General features: G+C 40.4%; 1 protein-coding gene across 1 annotated transcript in view; it reads right to left on the bottom strand.

Moving 5' to 3' along the window:
* Abcc2 (ATP-binding cassette, sub-family C (CFTR/MRP), member 2) overlaps positions 1 to 17,623 on the bottom strand; it is a 51,188-nt gene that overhangs the window by 25,677 nt on the left and 7,888 nt on the right. The window contains 12 exon segments of the mRNA XM_013017770.1: positions 236 to 365; positions 2,945 to 3,091; positions 3,585 to 3,722; positions 6,727 to 6,792; positions 7,850 to 8,104; positions 8,630 to 8,807; positions 9,830 to 9,993; positions 13,157 to 13,391; positions 14,710 to 14,765; positions 15,323 to 15,430; positions 15,650 to 15,784; positions 16,566 to 16,691. Coding sequence (XP_012873224.1) covers positions 236 to 365; positions 2,945 to 3,091; positions 3,585 to 3,722; positions 6,727 to 6,792; positions 7,850 to 8,104; positions 8,630 to 8,807; positions 9,830 to 9,993; positions 13,157 to 13,391; positions 14,710 to 14,765; positions 15,323 to 15,430; positions 15,650 to 15,784; positions 16,566 to 16,691 — 1,738 coding nt within the window.

Genomic DNA, 17,623 nt, shown 5'->3' with positions numbered 1-17,623 from the left:
TCAGAGCCTGGGTACTGTCCCTGAGCCTTTTTGTGCTCAAGGCTAGCTCTCTACCACTTGAGCCACAGTGCCACTTCTGGCTTTTTCTGAGTAGTTTATTGGAGATAAGGGTCTCACAGGGACTGTTCTGCCTGGGTTGGCTTACAACTTCAATCCTCAGATCTCAGCCTCCTGAGTAGCTGGGATTACAGGCATGAACCATTGGCACCTGGCTAATATATCAAAATCCTGATGCCATCACTAAAAATCTTTTTGGGAAGCAACTTCCAAATTTGTTTACCAAAATTGGAGACACGTCGAATGGCAGATGTGTCCAAGTCATCTCCCCCAAAGTACTTCTCTAGCCGATCTATAGAAACACTGGCCTGGAGAAGAAAACAAAGTATCTCAAGAACAAAAGAAAAATCCAGAAACAAACACGAATGGGGAAAGGATTTTTGTCTCTGTCATCATTCATGGTTTGCCATTGCCACAGTTGAAATTCCAGACCCCTACCAGACTCAAACACACAGCCCTGAAGCCAACCTAGCTGGCATAGAAGTAAATTAAGACACCATTTCAGGCCTTCACAAAACTCAACAAGTTCAACTCTACTGATATTTCTCTTTAGTTTTGGGCTCTATTTCCACAAGCCACGCCATGACTTTTTATAAGACAAACTCCCAACTTTTACCTACTTCTAGTAACTGAGCTCTTTTGTATTCTTATTAGATGGACTCCATGCCTTGAAGACATATCCAGTGTTCTAACTGGGCTATGACTGGGATACTACAGGAATTGGCCAAAGCTTAAGCTACAGTTTACATAAGTGTTGCCAGAATACCCTCTGCCCCTAGAACATGAGAACCTAAGAGGTTTCTAAGGAGCTTCTAAAGGATGGTTTTCACCGGCTTTCCCATCTCCCAGTGAAGCTGTCTTCAGATGGTTTCTTGTAGCCAGCCAGTCTCTGATGATGTATTAGGGCTTTCCACCTGTCCCTTCCCTAGACTGTAAAACCATTAGCTGTGCCATGGATCAGTTCCTCAGAGACAGAGCGCTCTGATACCTGGGCTGTTCCATCACCATACTCCTTTCGGTTCAAGAATGTAGGGCACTGTCACCTTTTCTGACCTTGCTTTTACTATCTATGTGACAAATTATTTAAAAAGAGCATATTGTTTCTTCTTCCCTCCCTCCCTCCTTTTCTTGCCTGCTTTCTTTTTCTTTTCTTTTCTTTCTCTTTATTTCCTTCCTTCCTTCCTTTCTTTCCTTCCTTCCTTCCTTTCTTTCCCTTCCTTCCTTCCTTCCTTCCTTTCTTTCCTTCCTTCCTTTCTTTCTTCCTTTCTTTCTTCCGTCCTTCCTTTCTTTCTTTCCTTTCTTTCTTTCTTTTCTTTCCTTTCTTCCTTCCTTCCTTCCTTTCTTTCTTTCCTATCTTTCTTTCTTTCTTTCCTATCTTTCTTTCTTTCTTTCGTTCCTTCTGCTGGTCCTGGGCTTCAACTCACAGCCTGGGCACTGTCGCTGAGCTTTTGTGCTCAAGGCAAATGTGCTACCAATTTGAGCCACAGTACCATTTTAGTTTTTTTTCATAATTAATTGGAGGTAAGACCCTCCTGGGTTTGTCTGCCTGGCTGGCTTTGAACCATGATCCTCAGACCTCAGCCTCCTGAGTAGTTAGGAATACAGGCATAAGCCACTGGCTCTCAACAACATCTTCCTTCCTTCCTTCCTTCCTTCCTTCCTTCCTTCCTTCCTTCCTTATTTCCTGCCTGCCTGCCTGCCTTCCTTCCTTCCTGCCTTCCTTCCTCTTTTTCTTTATTCTCTCTTTCTCTTTCTTTCTTGCTTGCTTATCAGTTGTGGGGCTTGAACTAAGGTCAGTTGTGGGACTTGAACTAAGGGCCTGGGAGCTGTCCCTGAGTTTCTTTTGCTCAAGGATATCACTCTACCACTGGAGTCACAGCATCACTTTTGGCTTTTTCTGTTTATATGGTACTGAGGAATCAAACCCATGGCTTTATCCATGCTACTCAAGCACTCTACCACTAAGCCACATTCCCAGCCCTCCCTGAGCTCTTTTTTGCTCAAGGCTAGCACTCTACTGCTTTGAGCCACAGCTCCACTTCTGGTATTTAGTTAATTGGAGATAAAAGTTTCTTGAGGCCTTTTTTGCTTTTTTGCCTTTTTTGGTTTCGAATCATGATCCTCACTCTCAGCCTCCTGATTAGCTATGATTTTTGGTGTGAGCCACTGGTGCCTGGCAATATATGGTTTCTTTATTGACCAAAGGAGTGAACCTTCCTATGGCTAGAGCTGTCTCAATCTAGCCATCTCTAGAATAAATGCAGGTTACCCTTCCCCTCTCTGCGACCCTCCACCACATCATTCTGGCCTTTCACCAGTCTGTCCTGTTTTGTGAACTTCTCCTGAGGTCTGCTCTATGGTTTGTCTCAGTGACTGTGCTCAGTTTGCAGAACCCAGACATTTCCTCTGGTCCATCCAAGGCTTTCTGAGCTCACTTTCTGACAGCTTAAGGTTCCCAAGTTTACTGCCACATGGGTTTATGCAAAAAGAGTGTTCTTTTCTTCCCCTTGTTTAATATTTGCCTAGTATTATAATCAACACTTTGAGAGTCTTAAAAAACTGTGGGAGAAAATGAGCTCAGGAAAGGGCTTAGAAATGTTCTCAACACAAGAACTAATTCTAACCATCTCATTAAATGCTTTTACAAAATTGGACCCCTGTGAGGTAGATGAAGTTTGCAAAATTATTTTCAGTTTATAGTCAGATAAACTGGGCTCAAAGAGCTTGTGGTGTTACTAAGATCAAACCATTGGTCTCCAGAGACCCAACAGAACTCTCTCATCAAAAGTTCACTAGCAAAAGTGAGACATGGTATATAATAAGGCAGTCATTCTGGACTGAGGCTTTTAGCCAGAGCTAAGAAGTAGGCAATGGAGTTCCCATTTACCTGGAGCATGGACGAGATCAACATGGGAAGCATAGTCAGGGGAAAGCGCAGGATATTAAAAAGGGTGATGGAGGTGAAGGCCTTTTCTGCATCCAAAATATTGTTGCTATCCACCAGAACGTAAACAGAGAATGTGATCACACACACCTGCAAAGAGCAAGGTCATGAGCAATTTATTACCAAAAGGATCCACATAGCCTTCGGCTAAGTTTTAGGAACATTAAGTACCAGAGTTTGGAGGAACAATCGAAATTTTCCAACCTCCTCATGTGGCTGATGCTCAAGGTGACAAAGTCAATGAATGGTTTGCTAGAACCGGAGTTCAGGTCTTCTGGCTCCTTCTACTACAGATCAACCAAAGAAGTTCTACCATGCAAATGGCAGATACTACATTCTAGGAGACCATATTCATTCTGAACATCCTGAAAGCTAGTTCTTGGCTACTGGTCTACTAAACTGTATATGAGGGTAGAACTCGAGTTGGGATCACAAACTTGGGGTCTGAAGAGTCTGAAGAGTGGGGATAGGTTACCTGGATATTCAGATCAGGCCTACATAAATTCCTTAAATAAATACAATAAATATGGAAGCTGGCCAAAATTCAAAAACAACACAGTGCACTGACTGCTCTGCTACTCACCAGGACTGGAGCTAATTGTAAGAGGAATATCATTATACTCTGTAGCTGACCAAAGGCCAGCAGGTTTTTGAGCTCTTTCTTCCGAATGTTGGAAACCTGGTCTTTAAATGAAGGTTCCCAAGCAAAGTATTTCAGGATCTAAAAGATTAGAAAAGAGCACATCTCATATTGTTGCTCAGAGAGCATCCCAGGCACACCCATTCCACCCATGTTTTAAGGATATGTTTTCTAGAATGTGGGGGATGGTAGTGGATACCCAGGCTATCAGGAATGGTGACTGGTACCCTGTATCTGTTTACAAACTGCTATATATGAAACATTCTACATACATTGTCTTAATATTTATAGTAAATTGTCCTGGTTGACTAGCCAAGAGGCATTACCAGGATAGTGGGCTGTATGTATGAAAATCTGGAAAGTTCTGGGCAAACCAATATGAGTCTCTCTACTTGCATAAAGTTATTGTCTCTATTTTAAAAAATGAAGAAATACATTGAGAGAAGCTAAGTAACTTGCTCCAACTCACCAGACTAGCAAGTGGCTGAAATTCAAAACCAGAACTTTCCTTTAATTTTTCCACATTAAGAAAAAGAGATAGTTGGGTGCTGGTGGCTCACACTGTAATCGTAGGTACTCAGGAGGCTGAGATCTGAGAATCACAGTTTGAAGCCAGCTGGGGTAGGAAAGCCTGAGACTCTAACTCCAATTAACCACCAGAAAACCAGAAGTGGTGCTGAGATTCAAAGTGGTAGAGTGTTACCCTTGAGCAAAAGTCTCAGGGACAGCTCCCAGGCCTTGAGTTCAAGTCCCACAACTGACCAAAAGAAAGAAAATGAGTATCCAGAGGTGTGAGTTGAGAAATGTCAGGAAGGTAAAAAGGATCTCTGTTTTACTTTCAAGAAACTTACTGAAATTTTAAAAATCCACTCATTAATTTTAAAGTAAAGAACTTACTGGTCATTTTTTTTCTAAGTCCTACTCCTGGGGCTTGAATTCAGGGCCTGGGCACTATCCCTGAGCTTTTTTTGCTCAAAGGTAGCACTCCACTACTTGAGCCACAGCTTTATTTCTAGCTTTTTCTTCTTTTTTAATGGTTAATTGGAGATAAGAATCTCACAGACTTTTCTGCTTGGTCTGTCTTAGAACCACAATTCTCAGATCTCAGCCTCCTGAGTAGCTAGGATTATAGTCATGAGCCATCACTGCCCAGTTTGGTCATCTTTTAAAGTATCATCATCATCATTATTTGAAGTTTTTTTTTGTTGTTGTTGTTGTTTTGGCAGTATTGGACTTTAAACACAGGGCTTCTCATTTTTTTTTTTTGGCAGTACTGGAGTTTGAATACAAGGCCTCACACTTGTTAGGCAAGCATTCTATGATTTGAGCCATATCCCTAGCTTGAAATTCAAGGATGTTTTATTTTAAAATCTGGGAAGGGGTTGGGAAGGTGGCTCAGTGCTAGAGTGCTTGCCTTGCATTCATGAGGCCCTGGGTTCCATTCCTCAGCATCACATAAGCAGAAAAAACCAGAAGTGGTGCTGTGGCTCAAGTGGTAGAGCGCTAGCCTTGAGCTGAAGAGCTGAGGGACAGTGCCCAGGCCCAGAGTTCAAGCCCAAGACCAACAAAAACAAACAAACAAAAAAATAAAATAAAACCTGGGAAGTAGCAGGAAAGAGACTTGCCTAGAAGAAGGCATGCAGGATAAAGAGGAACATAATTTGCCTTTCCTCTACAAACTTCACTTTTGTAAACTAACTACAGAATTCTTTTTAGAAATATAGTTAATCAATATGATTTTATTAAAAAAAACCATCTAATCTATATAATCAATACAGAGGAGTAACTGCATTGAAATATTAAAAATTCCAGCCTTTTGGAACATCTAATGAAAAAATATAACTAGGCAGTGATCATAAAATTCATACAACACTGGTTTTTGACCTTGACTGCATGTTAGAATTATATAGAAACTTAAAAAAATGGATACCTAGACCCTACACTCAGAAGGTCATTCAAAATGTATTTTTTCCATGTTTACATCTTTTATTCTCAGCTTTCCCCTTAGAGCCGCTCAGAGTACAGCCTCAATCCCATAGTTTTACAAATGTCAGAGTGACTGCCATGTATTGGTAGAGTCATAAAGTACTGTTCTAGCTGTACGACTAGTCCAGGCTGACAATACTTAGACTCACTGAAAGTCATTATTGTTGTTTGAAAACACTAGGCCCTTCTTTAAAGTAACCTCCTCCCCAAAATAAAAAAAGTCTGACCCTAATGAAGCCTCCAGATCTAACCACCATTTTACAGGATGTACAGGAAACAAGACAAATAATTTTTCTTTCAATATGATAGGGGTTGTAGATTAAAAACAATATCCACTAAATGCTATGTGTGGAAATTTTTTACATCATTTTTAAAATTAACCATTTTAAAAGAAAAACTTGGTGAGATCATAGATTGGTTGTTAATATTTTAGGTGTGAAAATGGTATTGTAGTTATGTTAGAAAGGAAATCTTTCTGGGGCTGGGAAGGTGGCTCAGTGGTAGAGCGCTTGCCTTGCATGCCTGAGGCCCTGGGTTCGATTCCTCAGCACCACATAAGCAAAATGAAAAAAAGCCGGAAGTGGCGCTGTGGCTCAAGTGGTAGAGCGCTAGCCTTGAGCTGAGGGACAGCGCCCAGGCCCAGAGTTCAAGCCCCACAAGCGGACCCAAAAAAAAAAAAAAAAAGAAAGGAAATCTTTCTTTTAGATACACATACAAACACTTATGAATGAAATGGTAAGATATCTGAGATTTGCTTTAAAACAGTCTGTAGCTATGAAGTGAGCATATAGATGAAACTAGTTAGGCTAATAATATCTAGGACAGGGTAATACATTCATTATAGGACCGTCCTTACTTTTTCTACGTTAAAAGTTAAAAACGAAAAGAATCAAGATATTTAGGATAAATAAATAGAAATTAAGGCTCGATAGAAGGTTGAGAAGGATAGAAGAGAAACAGGGAGCTTTTGGGTAGCTAGATCAGGAGTCATATTACACATAGAAGGCGAAGAAGCAACCTCTACTAGGGTCTGTTAAGGCCAAGACATCCACTGCTTCTGACAGTGCACACACAGGAGTGTTTCCACTTGGCTTCTTACCTTGATTCCACTGAGCATCTCATTCATGAGCTTTAAACGTTGGTCTTTATTTTTCATATTTTTGACCTGTCAGGAAAAAGCAAAACAAAAACAAAACATACTTCCATGGGAGAGGGTTCAAGTTTTTTGCAGATGCTAAGCCTTGGTGGGTACTTGTGGCTCTCAGTCAGAACTTGAGGTGTCCTGTGATGGCATTTGTTTCTTAACAACTCCTCCCTTTGTCTACTCTGCTTAAACCAACCTCATCTTCTTCTTATCCCTGGAGATGTCAAGCTTGTTTCTGCTCTTTAGTCTTTCGCTAACTATACTCTCTTCTTAGGTTGTTTTTTCCTTGCAGTTCCCAAGACTAACACCTTCACAGTCATAATGTGTCATTCAGAGCTTAATTTAAATGCTCTCTTCACAGAGGAAGACTGCCAATAAAACACAACCATCTACTCATTCGCATTTTATACTCAGGTCCATCTATAGTATTTCTCATGGTATGGTATTTTTCTTCTTTGCTTATTGCCTGCTTCTCCACCCCTAAGAACATAAGACCCATGAATACAGGAGCTTTGTCTAATTTGTTGTTGTGTTCTCAGAAAAAGTAAGATGTGCAATAAATATTTTAAAAACAATTATTTGTAAATAAATAAGGGCAAAGCAAGTCTAGATATCACATACTGTTAAGCGCACCCAAACTATGAATCCTGGCTGTGCCAAGGGCTGTCTGTATAGAGTCCTATCACTGGCAGTAGCAGAGTGATTGCTAGGACTGAGTCAGAGATTTGGATCACTCACCAGCTCTGTATGGCTGGTTAGTAGCGCTATGATGGAGAGTCAAAATCAAATAAATAACTATTTTGAGGGCATCTCATCACAGCCAGTGGAAGAATATGTACCAGGTTTCTAGAGCAGCCCTTTCCTCTTCAACTAGGCTCTTCCCTTTAACATGAATGAAGATAAGAGCATGTGAGTCCTAAGAGTGGTCAAAAGCTGAAAAAGGGAAATGGAGAAAGCCAGGTATCTTTGGGATGACCAAAAGCCTTCTATCAGTTTTCCTTGCCAAACTTCCTAAGAATTAGTAGAGCAAGCATTTTAGATGCTTACAAAAGCATAGATTTCAAGGATGTTTCTTTACCTGAATATTTCTGTTCATGGTAGCCAGTATTCCATTAACTGGGACTAGGAGAATCATCACTCCAACACCTGCCAAGACAGAAGGTCCCAACTCTCTCCACAGAAAGAAGATAGCCAAGAAAATCTGCAAAACACTTGACCACACCAAGTGTATGTAATTGGTCACATCCATGAGCTTTTGGGCGTCTACAGACATCAGATTCACTGTTTCTCCGATGGTGTACTGTTTCCTAGCCAAGTTGGATAGGGTCAGTGCCTAAAGATAAAGAGAGATTTAGACCCATTAGGCCAAGGATACTGAGGAGTAGATGGAGGAACTCTGGAAGTGAGAATACAGAGGAAGGATAAGCTTCATTTGGACATAAGTTTTCCAAAAAACAAAACAAAACAAAAAACCCTGTGACTTCTTGCTTCCAAACATTACACACAGTGTTTTCTCATCATCGACAACTCTTTTGGCCCATTTACACCCATCCACATATTCCTCCCCCTGCAACTCTCATTTATCTTTTAGTTCTTAAATGTAACTTCTGAGAAAACTATTCTCACTTATAATTTTGAAATAAATAATTCATCCTGTGTACATTTATAATATTTTATGCTTACCCCTTAATCACAATGAACAATAATTTATTTTCCTATTTTCTACTAGATTTATACTTGGTGAGGACCAGGGTTACATTTGTCCAACTTATTACCTCTTTCTGCCTCTGTATCACTACATCTGGCAATGCTCATGCTAGGGGGATTTTCTTGGTGATACTTGACACATTCTGCTTACCTTCTTATATACAGAAGCCATGATGGTTGTCCGTACACTCATTCCCAGAATGAAACACAATTGAAAATAATACTGAAGGCAGAAAGTTTGAATGAGAGTCACAGCAAACAAGAGGATTGCACAAAGATATCCAACCCATGGATATGTGTCTTTGTCACTTACAAAGGTGATGAGAAATCTGTCAAAGCAAAACCAAGTAAGTGATGCTCAAAAGGCCTCCAAGATTTTAATTTTCTCATATAGCTGACTACCCTACTTTTACTGATAACAAATAGTACGGAACTTCCCAATGTCTTTGGGAGACTTGTGCTCTGGTCTTGTTAGGGTTCTTGGCAGGATTCTTTCTTTCACTTGGGGCAGCAAGAGATTACATTACTGAGCGACAGGCCTAGAAATCCCACAGCTCAGAAGGCTGAAGCAGGGGGGTGGGGGGGTTGCAAGTGTAGTTGTGGAGATGGGAGGGCAGGGATGGTAAGGGAAAAACAAAGGAGGAAGAAACAATGCTTCATAAGAAATGTACTCATTATCTTGCTCATGTAGTTGTAACCCCTCTGTACAGTATTTTCACAATAAAAAACTTATTAATAATAAAAAAGAAGGCTGAGGAAGGAAGATGAAGAATTTGAGGCTAACCTGGGTTATGAAATGAGATTCTATCTCAAAATGCAAACAAAAGAATGAATAATGAAAGAAATGTTCTATGTAGCTACCATTGTAATGCTTTGGCCTTGTCTTGTCCATCCCTTAATAGAAGCAGCTGTGTGACACAAGTTGATTCATTTCTAGCCAATTAGGACATGTATCTAAGAATCATAAATTCAAGAGGCTTGCATGGTGGTACTTCCTTCCAGATAGAGGAAGGTTGCAAAGTCTTGTCATGATGAACCTAAACCTCTGTGGAGGGCTTCTGGGTATAGAGAGAGGCTCTTATCATAGAAGTTCTGTTTAACCAGAAAGGTTTAATGAGCATCTGGCTTCTATTAGAGGAGGGACACAGAAAAGAAAGAGGTTAAAGTATGTATCATCTCAGATCTCAAACACGGTCTCATACTCCTCATGAAGACAATACTGTAAGGTAGAAGAAAATTATAAGCATTTTTCAAAAGTGGGAATTTATGAAAACTCTTGCCTGTCTCCACAAGGGGCAAAAAGGAAGGTGGCAGAGGAGGCACTCAGGGACAACCATGACTGGGAACTCACTTTAGTAGCTGAGGATTCAGAAACAAGAGGATGTCATGCACTAGTTTTGCTATGAATGATTTCAGGATCACAATGTAGAAAGTTTTGAAGATGGCCTTTATAAGCCAGGACTTGGGAAAGTCTTTTGTGGCTTCAGACTTCTTTTTTTTCTTTTTAGATTCTTCCTGGGTACAGAAAAACAACAACAACAGTGTTCACAGAGTTGCGCAGAATAAAATTTTGTTCATACCCTGAACAGCTCTAGAGTTCCAGAAGGGCCTGGAGGCCTGTTGCCTTCTAGTATAGATTTTCATTTTCTCTATACCTCCTTGTTGCTGTCTCTCTCCATTGTAATTGATGCCATAATCTGTTTTGTATCAGAAAATAGTCAACTATGCTGGTGAGAATATCACATAAACCCAGGCATGGTGGTACACACTTGTGATACTCAGCACGTGGAAGACTTCGGCAGAAGGACTGTATGTTTGAGATCAGCCTTTTTTATATGGCAAGTTCATGAACTGCCTTGGTAAGATTACATCAAATAAACCAATGGTTAGGGATATTTTTCAGTGGTAGAACACTTGCCTAATACAAGCAAAGCTCTGAGCTGGATGCCTGCTATCTCTCTCTCACACACACACACACAAAGTATATGATATGCATGCACACACACAAAGTATATGATATTCATGCACACACACAAAGTATATGATATTCATGCACACACACACACACAAAGTATATGACATCAAAACAGAGAACAGTCTCTGAGGGAAAAGCTGAGAGTAAAAGATGTAAATGGAAAAAGTACATTTTAAATGCCCAAAGCTTTTTTGTTTTTTCCATTTTCATAGTCATTGGAGGAGTTATAAGTTGAATTGTGTCCCCACTAAACATAAGTTGAGTTGGGTGCTAGTGACTCATGTTTATAACCCTAGCTACTCAGGTGGCTGAGATCTGTGGATAATGGTTCAGAGCCAGCACGGGCAGGAAAGTCCATGTGGCTCTCATCTCCAGTTAACCATCAGAAAACTGGAAGTTTTCTGGAGCTGTGGTTTAAAGTGGTAAAGTACTGCCTTGAGCTAAAGAGCTCAGGGACAGCACTCTGCTCCTCAGCTCAAGCCCTTGACCACTACCACCAACCACAAAAAAGTTGAAGTTCTAACCTTTAGTATCTTGGAATGTGCCCTAGGGAAAATAAGTCAAGGTCTTTAGGGTAGTCTGTACTCCAAATGACCAGTGTTCTCATAGAAGAGAAACAAATGGGGAGAAGGTGGCCATGTGTCCTAGGCCACTAATACATGAACCATAAAAATTCATATGCCAGCTTCTTTTTCCTATATTCTGGCATCCTCATGCCCCCAATTTCAGCTTTTAATCCTCAGCTTTCAAGTTTTTCTACTACTGACATCCTCTTGTAACTTTTCTCAGTGATCAGTCTTTCTTGCCTAGACAACTGCTAGCCTTCCCACAACTGTCCCTCTTGCCAACAATCCACTCTCTAGGTGCAACTCAAGTCATCTTTCAAAAATATAAATCAGTTCACACTACCTTCTTCTTGAAGCCTGACATTTCATTAGACTTCAAATAAAATCCAGTCACCTTACTATGGCCTCCAAGGATTCACATAGCATAGTCATTGTCCAACTCTCTGAGCTCATCTCATCCCACACTCAACCTCTCTCCCCATACTCCAGAGATCTCCTTCCAGTCATCTGAACATGCCCTACATGCCCTCTTTCAGCCTCATATTCCTGCTCTCTCTGATTGGAACAGATCTCCCTCTGATTGTTCGTGAATGGATTGTTCTTATGATTTGGGTCTCATTCTACCACCATTTATTTTTGGTTGGTATTAGAACTTGAACTCAGGGCCTGGGCATTGTCCCTGAGTTTTTACACTCAAGGCTAGTGCTCTATCACTTTAAGCCACTGCTCTGCTTTCAGTTTTCTGGTGGTTAATTGGAGATAAGACTCTCCTTGGATCTCAGCCTCCAGAGTAGCGAGGATTACACATGTGAGCCACGGGTACTAGCCATACCACTATTTTTTAAAAAATGAATCCTTACCAGTTACTCTGCCTTAAGCAGCACATTATTCTTTTTATTTTTTTTTGCCAGTCCTGGGGCCTGAACTCAGGGCCTGGGGTCTGTCCCTAAGTTTCTATGTGCTCAAAGCTAAAGCTCTATCACTTGAGCCACAGTGCCACTTCTGGTTTTTCCTGTTAATGTGGTACTGAGAAATCGAATCCAGGGTTTCATGCATGCTAGGCAAGCACCCTACCACAAAGCCACATTCCCAGCCTGCAACATTTCACTTTAAAGTCAATAAAATCTCTTGTCTTCTTTTTTCTCTTGAGCCTAAGCAACCCTCCTACCTCAGCCTCCTGAGCAAATGGTACAACAGAAGTGTACCACAGTGCCTTTCTTGTTTAATTTCTTTTTGTTTTTTTGTTTTTTTTGGTCACGGGGCCCGAACTCTGGGCCTGGGTACTGTCCCTGAGCTCTTCAGCTCAAGACTAGCGCTCTACCACTTGAGCCACAGCGCCACTCCCGGCTTTTTCTGCTTATGTGGTGCTGAGGAATTGAACTCAGGGCCTCATGCATGCGAGGCAAGCACTCTACCACTGAGCCACCTTCCCAGCCCTCTTGTTTAATTTCTTAAACAAAGCATTTATTACTCTCAACATATGTATTAGATTAGTTTATTTTCTAGCTGTCTATAGATGGGCACTTACTTGACCAGGATTCTTCCTTATATCTACTTCCCAAAACAGTTTCAGACACACAGCTATGGTCAATAAATATTTTGCTAATGCTAACTTGCATCAAGATACAAACTCTAGTAATCCTGAAGTATTACTAAAATAATTATTGTTATTATTATTTTGCCAATCCTGGGGCTTAAACTATGGTCCTGGGCACTGTCCCTGAGCTTTTTCTCAAGGCTAGTGTTCACCCGCTTAAGCCAAAGTGCCACTTCCAGGTTTTCTAAGTATTTTATTGGAGATAAGGAGTTTCACAGACTTTTCCTGCTGGCTTTGAATTGTGATCCTCAGATTTCAGCCTCCTGAGTAGTTAGGATTATAGGTGTGAGCCACTAGAACCTGGCTTATTACTAAAATTATTTTATAATGGGAAATTTAAAATATACTCAAAAAGAGTATATTGTACACTCATGTATCCAACACTAAGGTATTACTAGTATCACAAATACAACTAATACTATAAAATGCATTGAACAGTATAAATGTATAACAGTAAAAATGTAAGATCAGAATCACTATGACATTGTTTCTTTCCTGAGACATAGAGCACACTCATATAAACATTTGTGGGAAAGTTACCAGGACAAGGACATCTTGACTTTGACTCTGGTTTTTGTCTAAGCCAGGTAGAGTGGCTCCAGATTTCCGCCTGGAATTCTTCTGCTGCCGTCTTTGGAAGGCTCGCTTGGCCTTCTGTAGGTCTCTTGTCATGAATACTTCAAATTTGCTCACTACTGACTTGGTTTTAATATCTTCATCAACATCCCAAATATCTTCAAGTGTCAAAGGTTGCTTGTAACCTTTTAGAACCATGCTGGAATAAGAATGACCCACATAGTAAGACACTGTGGTCTGCATCAAAGGCTTTCTCTTTGCTGCCTCTATCAAAACCTGCCTTCCAGATCTGGGATAGAAGGACCTCTTCTGGACCTTTGAACTTGACAGAGGGATGGGAAGTACATGGGGATAATAAAATGTGTTAGAAGACAATAAGAAAAGGGAAGGAGGGCTATCCCTGTGGAATAATACCTGCAGCCTGTCTATACTCTTGCCTTTCCCAGAGTCTCAATGATGTCTTTAGAAAATGGATTAGGCCCGATAGCTGTTTCCAGCACTCCAATTTGGAGTTTGAGAACATGGATAGAAAATAAATTACATTTTTATTTATGTAGCTTCTAACTGAAATCTATCATTTCCTTCTAATAAGAGCTCAGTATGATATCTTTGTCACCAGGAGAAGTTTTCACGGCAAATTTATGCTCATCACTACTTTAAAATTTTGGTCCTTCCAGGAAGTAGCACTGTGGCTCAAAGTGGCAGAGCACTAGTTTCAAGTGAAAAAGCTTAAGGACAGTGTCCAGGCCCTGAGTTCAAGCCCCATGACTGACAAAAAAATTATGGTCCTTATTCAACCTATCACTTACTTACCTTGCTACTTACTACATTAATTTAAGAGTTCATGTATTATTATATCACAAATTCATTTTTAAATATTTTGGTAACCATATTTCAATGTATCTTATTTCCCTGATAGTCTTCATATCTTTTTTTCTTTTTCTTTTTTTTTATTGTGAGAATACCATACAGAGGAGTTACAATTTCATGGGCAAGATAACGAGTACATTTCTTATCAAGCATTGTTGCCTCCTCTTTGTTTCCCCTTCCCTTCCCTTCCCATACTCTCCCCACCTCCCCCCACCTGATCCTCCACCCCCACCAAAGTTGTAAAGTTCATTTTTCGACATAACGACTTGTACATATCTTTTACATATTTAAAACATCATCTGAGAAGGAGCTCATGGTTTCATTAGCTTGCCAAAGGGGTCCATAGGTACAAAGGCCAAGAATACATATTGTAGACTCAGACCAGCTTGGGTTCACCAAGTATGTACCACACTGACTACCTCTATATTTCCCCTTTCTTCTCCTACTGCCTCTTTCCTTTTCTCCTGTGGAGTTCCCAGGCTCCCAAGAGCAATTATCTTCCATCCATTATGATCCTAATCTCGCCAATAAAGGAGCTAAATTAAACTGACTTACAGAATTGTATTTTAAAATTAACTTTTCCTTCACTTTCAGACTAGTGAGGAAGTAGAAATATGGAAAAAACCCATACTCCAGGAGTTTCCTACCTGTCATACCAACTAAAGGTAATGCTACTCAGAAATGAAGCCGTGGATGAAGGATTCTGAAAGATACAAAACATTAAAAAGTAAATCAGTTGGAAACAGGAACTCTATGGGACTCTAAAACTTGAAACTGATTTTTCTAGATAACTATGCGGTGTTGAAAATTTGGTATGATGCTAGAGTCAGTTGATCAATATAAGTTTATCTGAAGACCATAATCGAATAGAATAATACTCAGACTTTCTAGATTGGATGTACACATTAGCCACCTGTGCTGAAGATTTAAGGGTAAATTCATGTTCAGTATAATATGCTTGTCATTATTTCTTTGTATATAAAATATTCGGCAATACAGGTTGAATATCCCTTATCTGAAATGCTTAGTATCTCAGGAATTTCAGACTTTGAAAGTTTTCTTTTTTTTTTTTTGCAATATGCATAGACTTTTTGAAAGTTTCAGATTTGAAGAATTTTGGATTTCAGACTTTCAGATTAGGGATGCTCAAGCTGTATGTATATTATTTGGGGAACAGAGGACTTCCATAACACTTAGATATCTCAAAGTTACATTTGTTAAGGATGTAGTAGTATATGAAATGGGCATATTTAGTCTCACATGTGATGAATCACTTGGTTCTGAAAGGGCCGAAAGGATCAGGATCAGGATCTGGAATCCATAGGAGACGAAGTATAGGCAGGAATAGACCATATTAGACTTGCTGTCCTACAGGAGGAGGAGGTCGGAAAAAAATGTATCAGTGCTTGTGATTAGAGACTGTTATCAACCCCCTCTCCTCTGATACAATGTATCAGTGCTTGTGATTAGAGACTGTTATCAACCCCCTCTCCTCTGATACAATTCTATCCTGGAACTCAAATTACTTGATGCCCTGTGCTTTGACTTAGAAGTTGCCCAGAAGTACCTCCTCTCTTTCCTGCTTACCTGTATGAGTGCCCGGAGCATTGTCTGAAATTGGAAAGTACCACAAAGTATTGAGAGAATCCAGAAAAGGGACAAGTACCAAGAATTCTTCTGTATACACCACAGCCTACTGTGTTGGACCAGCAAAACCAGGATCTAGAAAGAAATCGACATGAAATTCTGAAGGACAGTGTCACTACTAACCAAGGAAAGGAAGGGAGGAAGGTGTCTGATGAAGTGAGGAGAGAGGAGCTCTGAAGGAGATTGTTGATATACATGAATGTCAAATTGTACATTTCCTCACTGATGCTATCTAACTCACTTCTTCCAGTGCTTCATCTCTATTCACCACCTTTGGTGGGAAGTTAGCCAAGAAACAAAAGGGTCAATGTGCATTTTAGAAGAGTTACTTTGGAGCCGGGCGCTAGTGGCTCACGCCTGTAATCCTAGCTACTCAGGAGGCTGAGATCTGAGGATCGCGGTTCAAAGCCAGCCCGGGCAGGAGAGACCTGAGACTCCTATCTCCAATAAACCACCAGAAAATCGGAAGTGGTGCTGTAGCTCAAGTGGTAGCGTGCTCTCCTTGAGCTGAAGAGCTGAGGGACAGCACCCAGGCCCAGAGTTCAAGCCCCACGGCCGATCAAAAAAAAAAAAAAAAAAAGAAAGAAAGAATGATTACACCTATCCTCCCTCGACTTCTTTTATATCATCACCCTTATATCTCATCTATGATCCTAAAAGCAGAGAAGGCTTTAAAAATTAGATGAAATCTAAGGTTTCATCCCATTACAACATTACAATCAAACTTTGCTCCCCTCTAAATCCTTGAGAAATATAGATAGGATTGGATGTAATTTTACCATAGAAGCATACACTTCAGCTAGACGTCTATAGGTAGACAGAAGATAAACATGGTGAAAGCGGTCATAGGCCTTACCCATGTGCACAGGTAGAGGATTGGATTTGTATATTTAACAGGAGGGATAGTGGCTTGTCCAGAGTCTTCTGTGAATACAAAGGCCAGCTCTATCACTGCTAGTATAAACAGAGACCCGACGAGTACCTGACAAGGAAAAAAGATGGTTGTTAAGCTCATGTCATTCTTTATAAGGCTCTGGTTTCCAGAAATGGATGGGGAAAATAGTATATAGAGATTCAAACCACACAATGAATACTTTGAAGTGAACAGACATAGAGTTCAAGTAAGAATTTAGTTCAAAATACGTCTTGATGAATATTTTTAAGAAATGCTAAGTGTGAGGGCTAGACTTGGTGACTCCATTCTAAGGACAGAAAATGGTGCAAATGATAGTGTTTGACTTTCAAGATTAGGTCATAAAAAGCAATGTAGTTTCTTTCTTTTTGTTTTCTCTGTCATATCACTCACTCTGGGGAAATCTTCAAGCACCTGCCATGAAGGCATTCAAATTGCTCTAGGGAGAGGGTCTCTTGAGTAGGAAGCAAGACCGCTTGCCAATAGACACATGGGATTAGCCAACAAGCCAAGTCTCTAGGCCAGAACCTCATAAGAAACCCTGAAACAGAACCTAGGTAAGTAGCTCCCAAATAAAAAATATTTATTCTTTAAGCTGGGGGACTTATTGCACAGTTACAGAAAGTTAATGGAAAGCAGAATCCCCTTAGCCTAACTGGGATGATAACCTTTCATTTTTTTCAATATTAACTTTTGAAGTACTATCACAAACAATTATGACTATTTAACCCTGGGATGACTTTAAGCCAAAAGAAACTGTCCTATGAATCCAGGTGCTAGTGGCTCATACCTGTAATCCTAGCTACTCAGGAGGCTGAGATCTGAGGATTATGGTTCAAAGCCAGTGCAGGCAGGAAAGTCCATGAGACTCTTTATCTCCATTAACCACCAGAAAACCAAAAGTAGTGCTGTGACACAAAGTGGTAGAGCATTAGCCTTGAGTGAGTGAAAAAAAATCTCACAGTGCCCAGGCACTGAGTTCAAGGCCTACGACTCTCCCT

The sequence above is a fragment of the Dipodomys ordii genome, unplaced genomic scaffold (genome assembly GCF_000151885.1).
Source record: "Dipodomys ordii isolate 6190 unplaced genomic scaffold, Dord_2.0 Scaffold36, whole genome shotgun sequence".
Classification (NCBI taxonomy): Eukaryota; Metazoa; Chordata; class Mammalia; order Rodentia; family Heteromyidae; genus Dipodomys; species Dipodomys ordii.
This window is presented reverse-complemented; position numbering and strand designations above follow the sequence as displayed.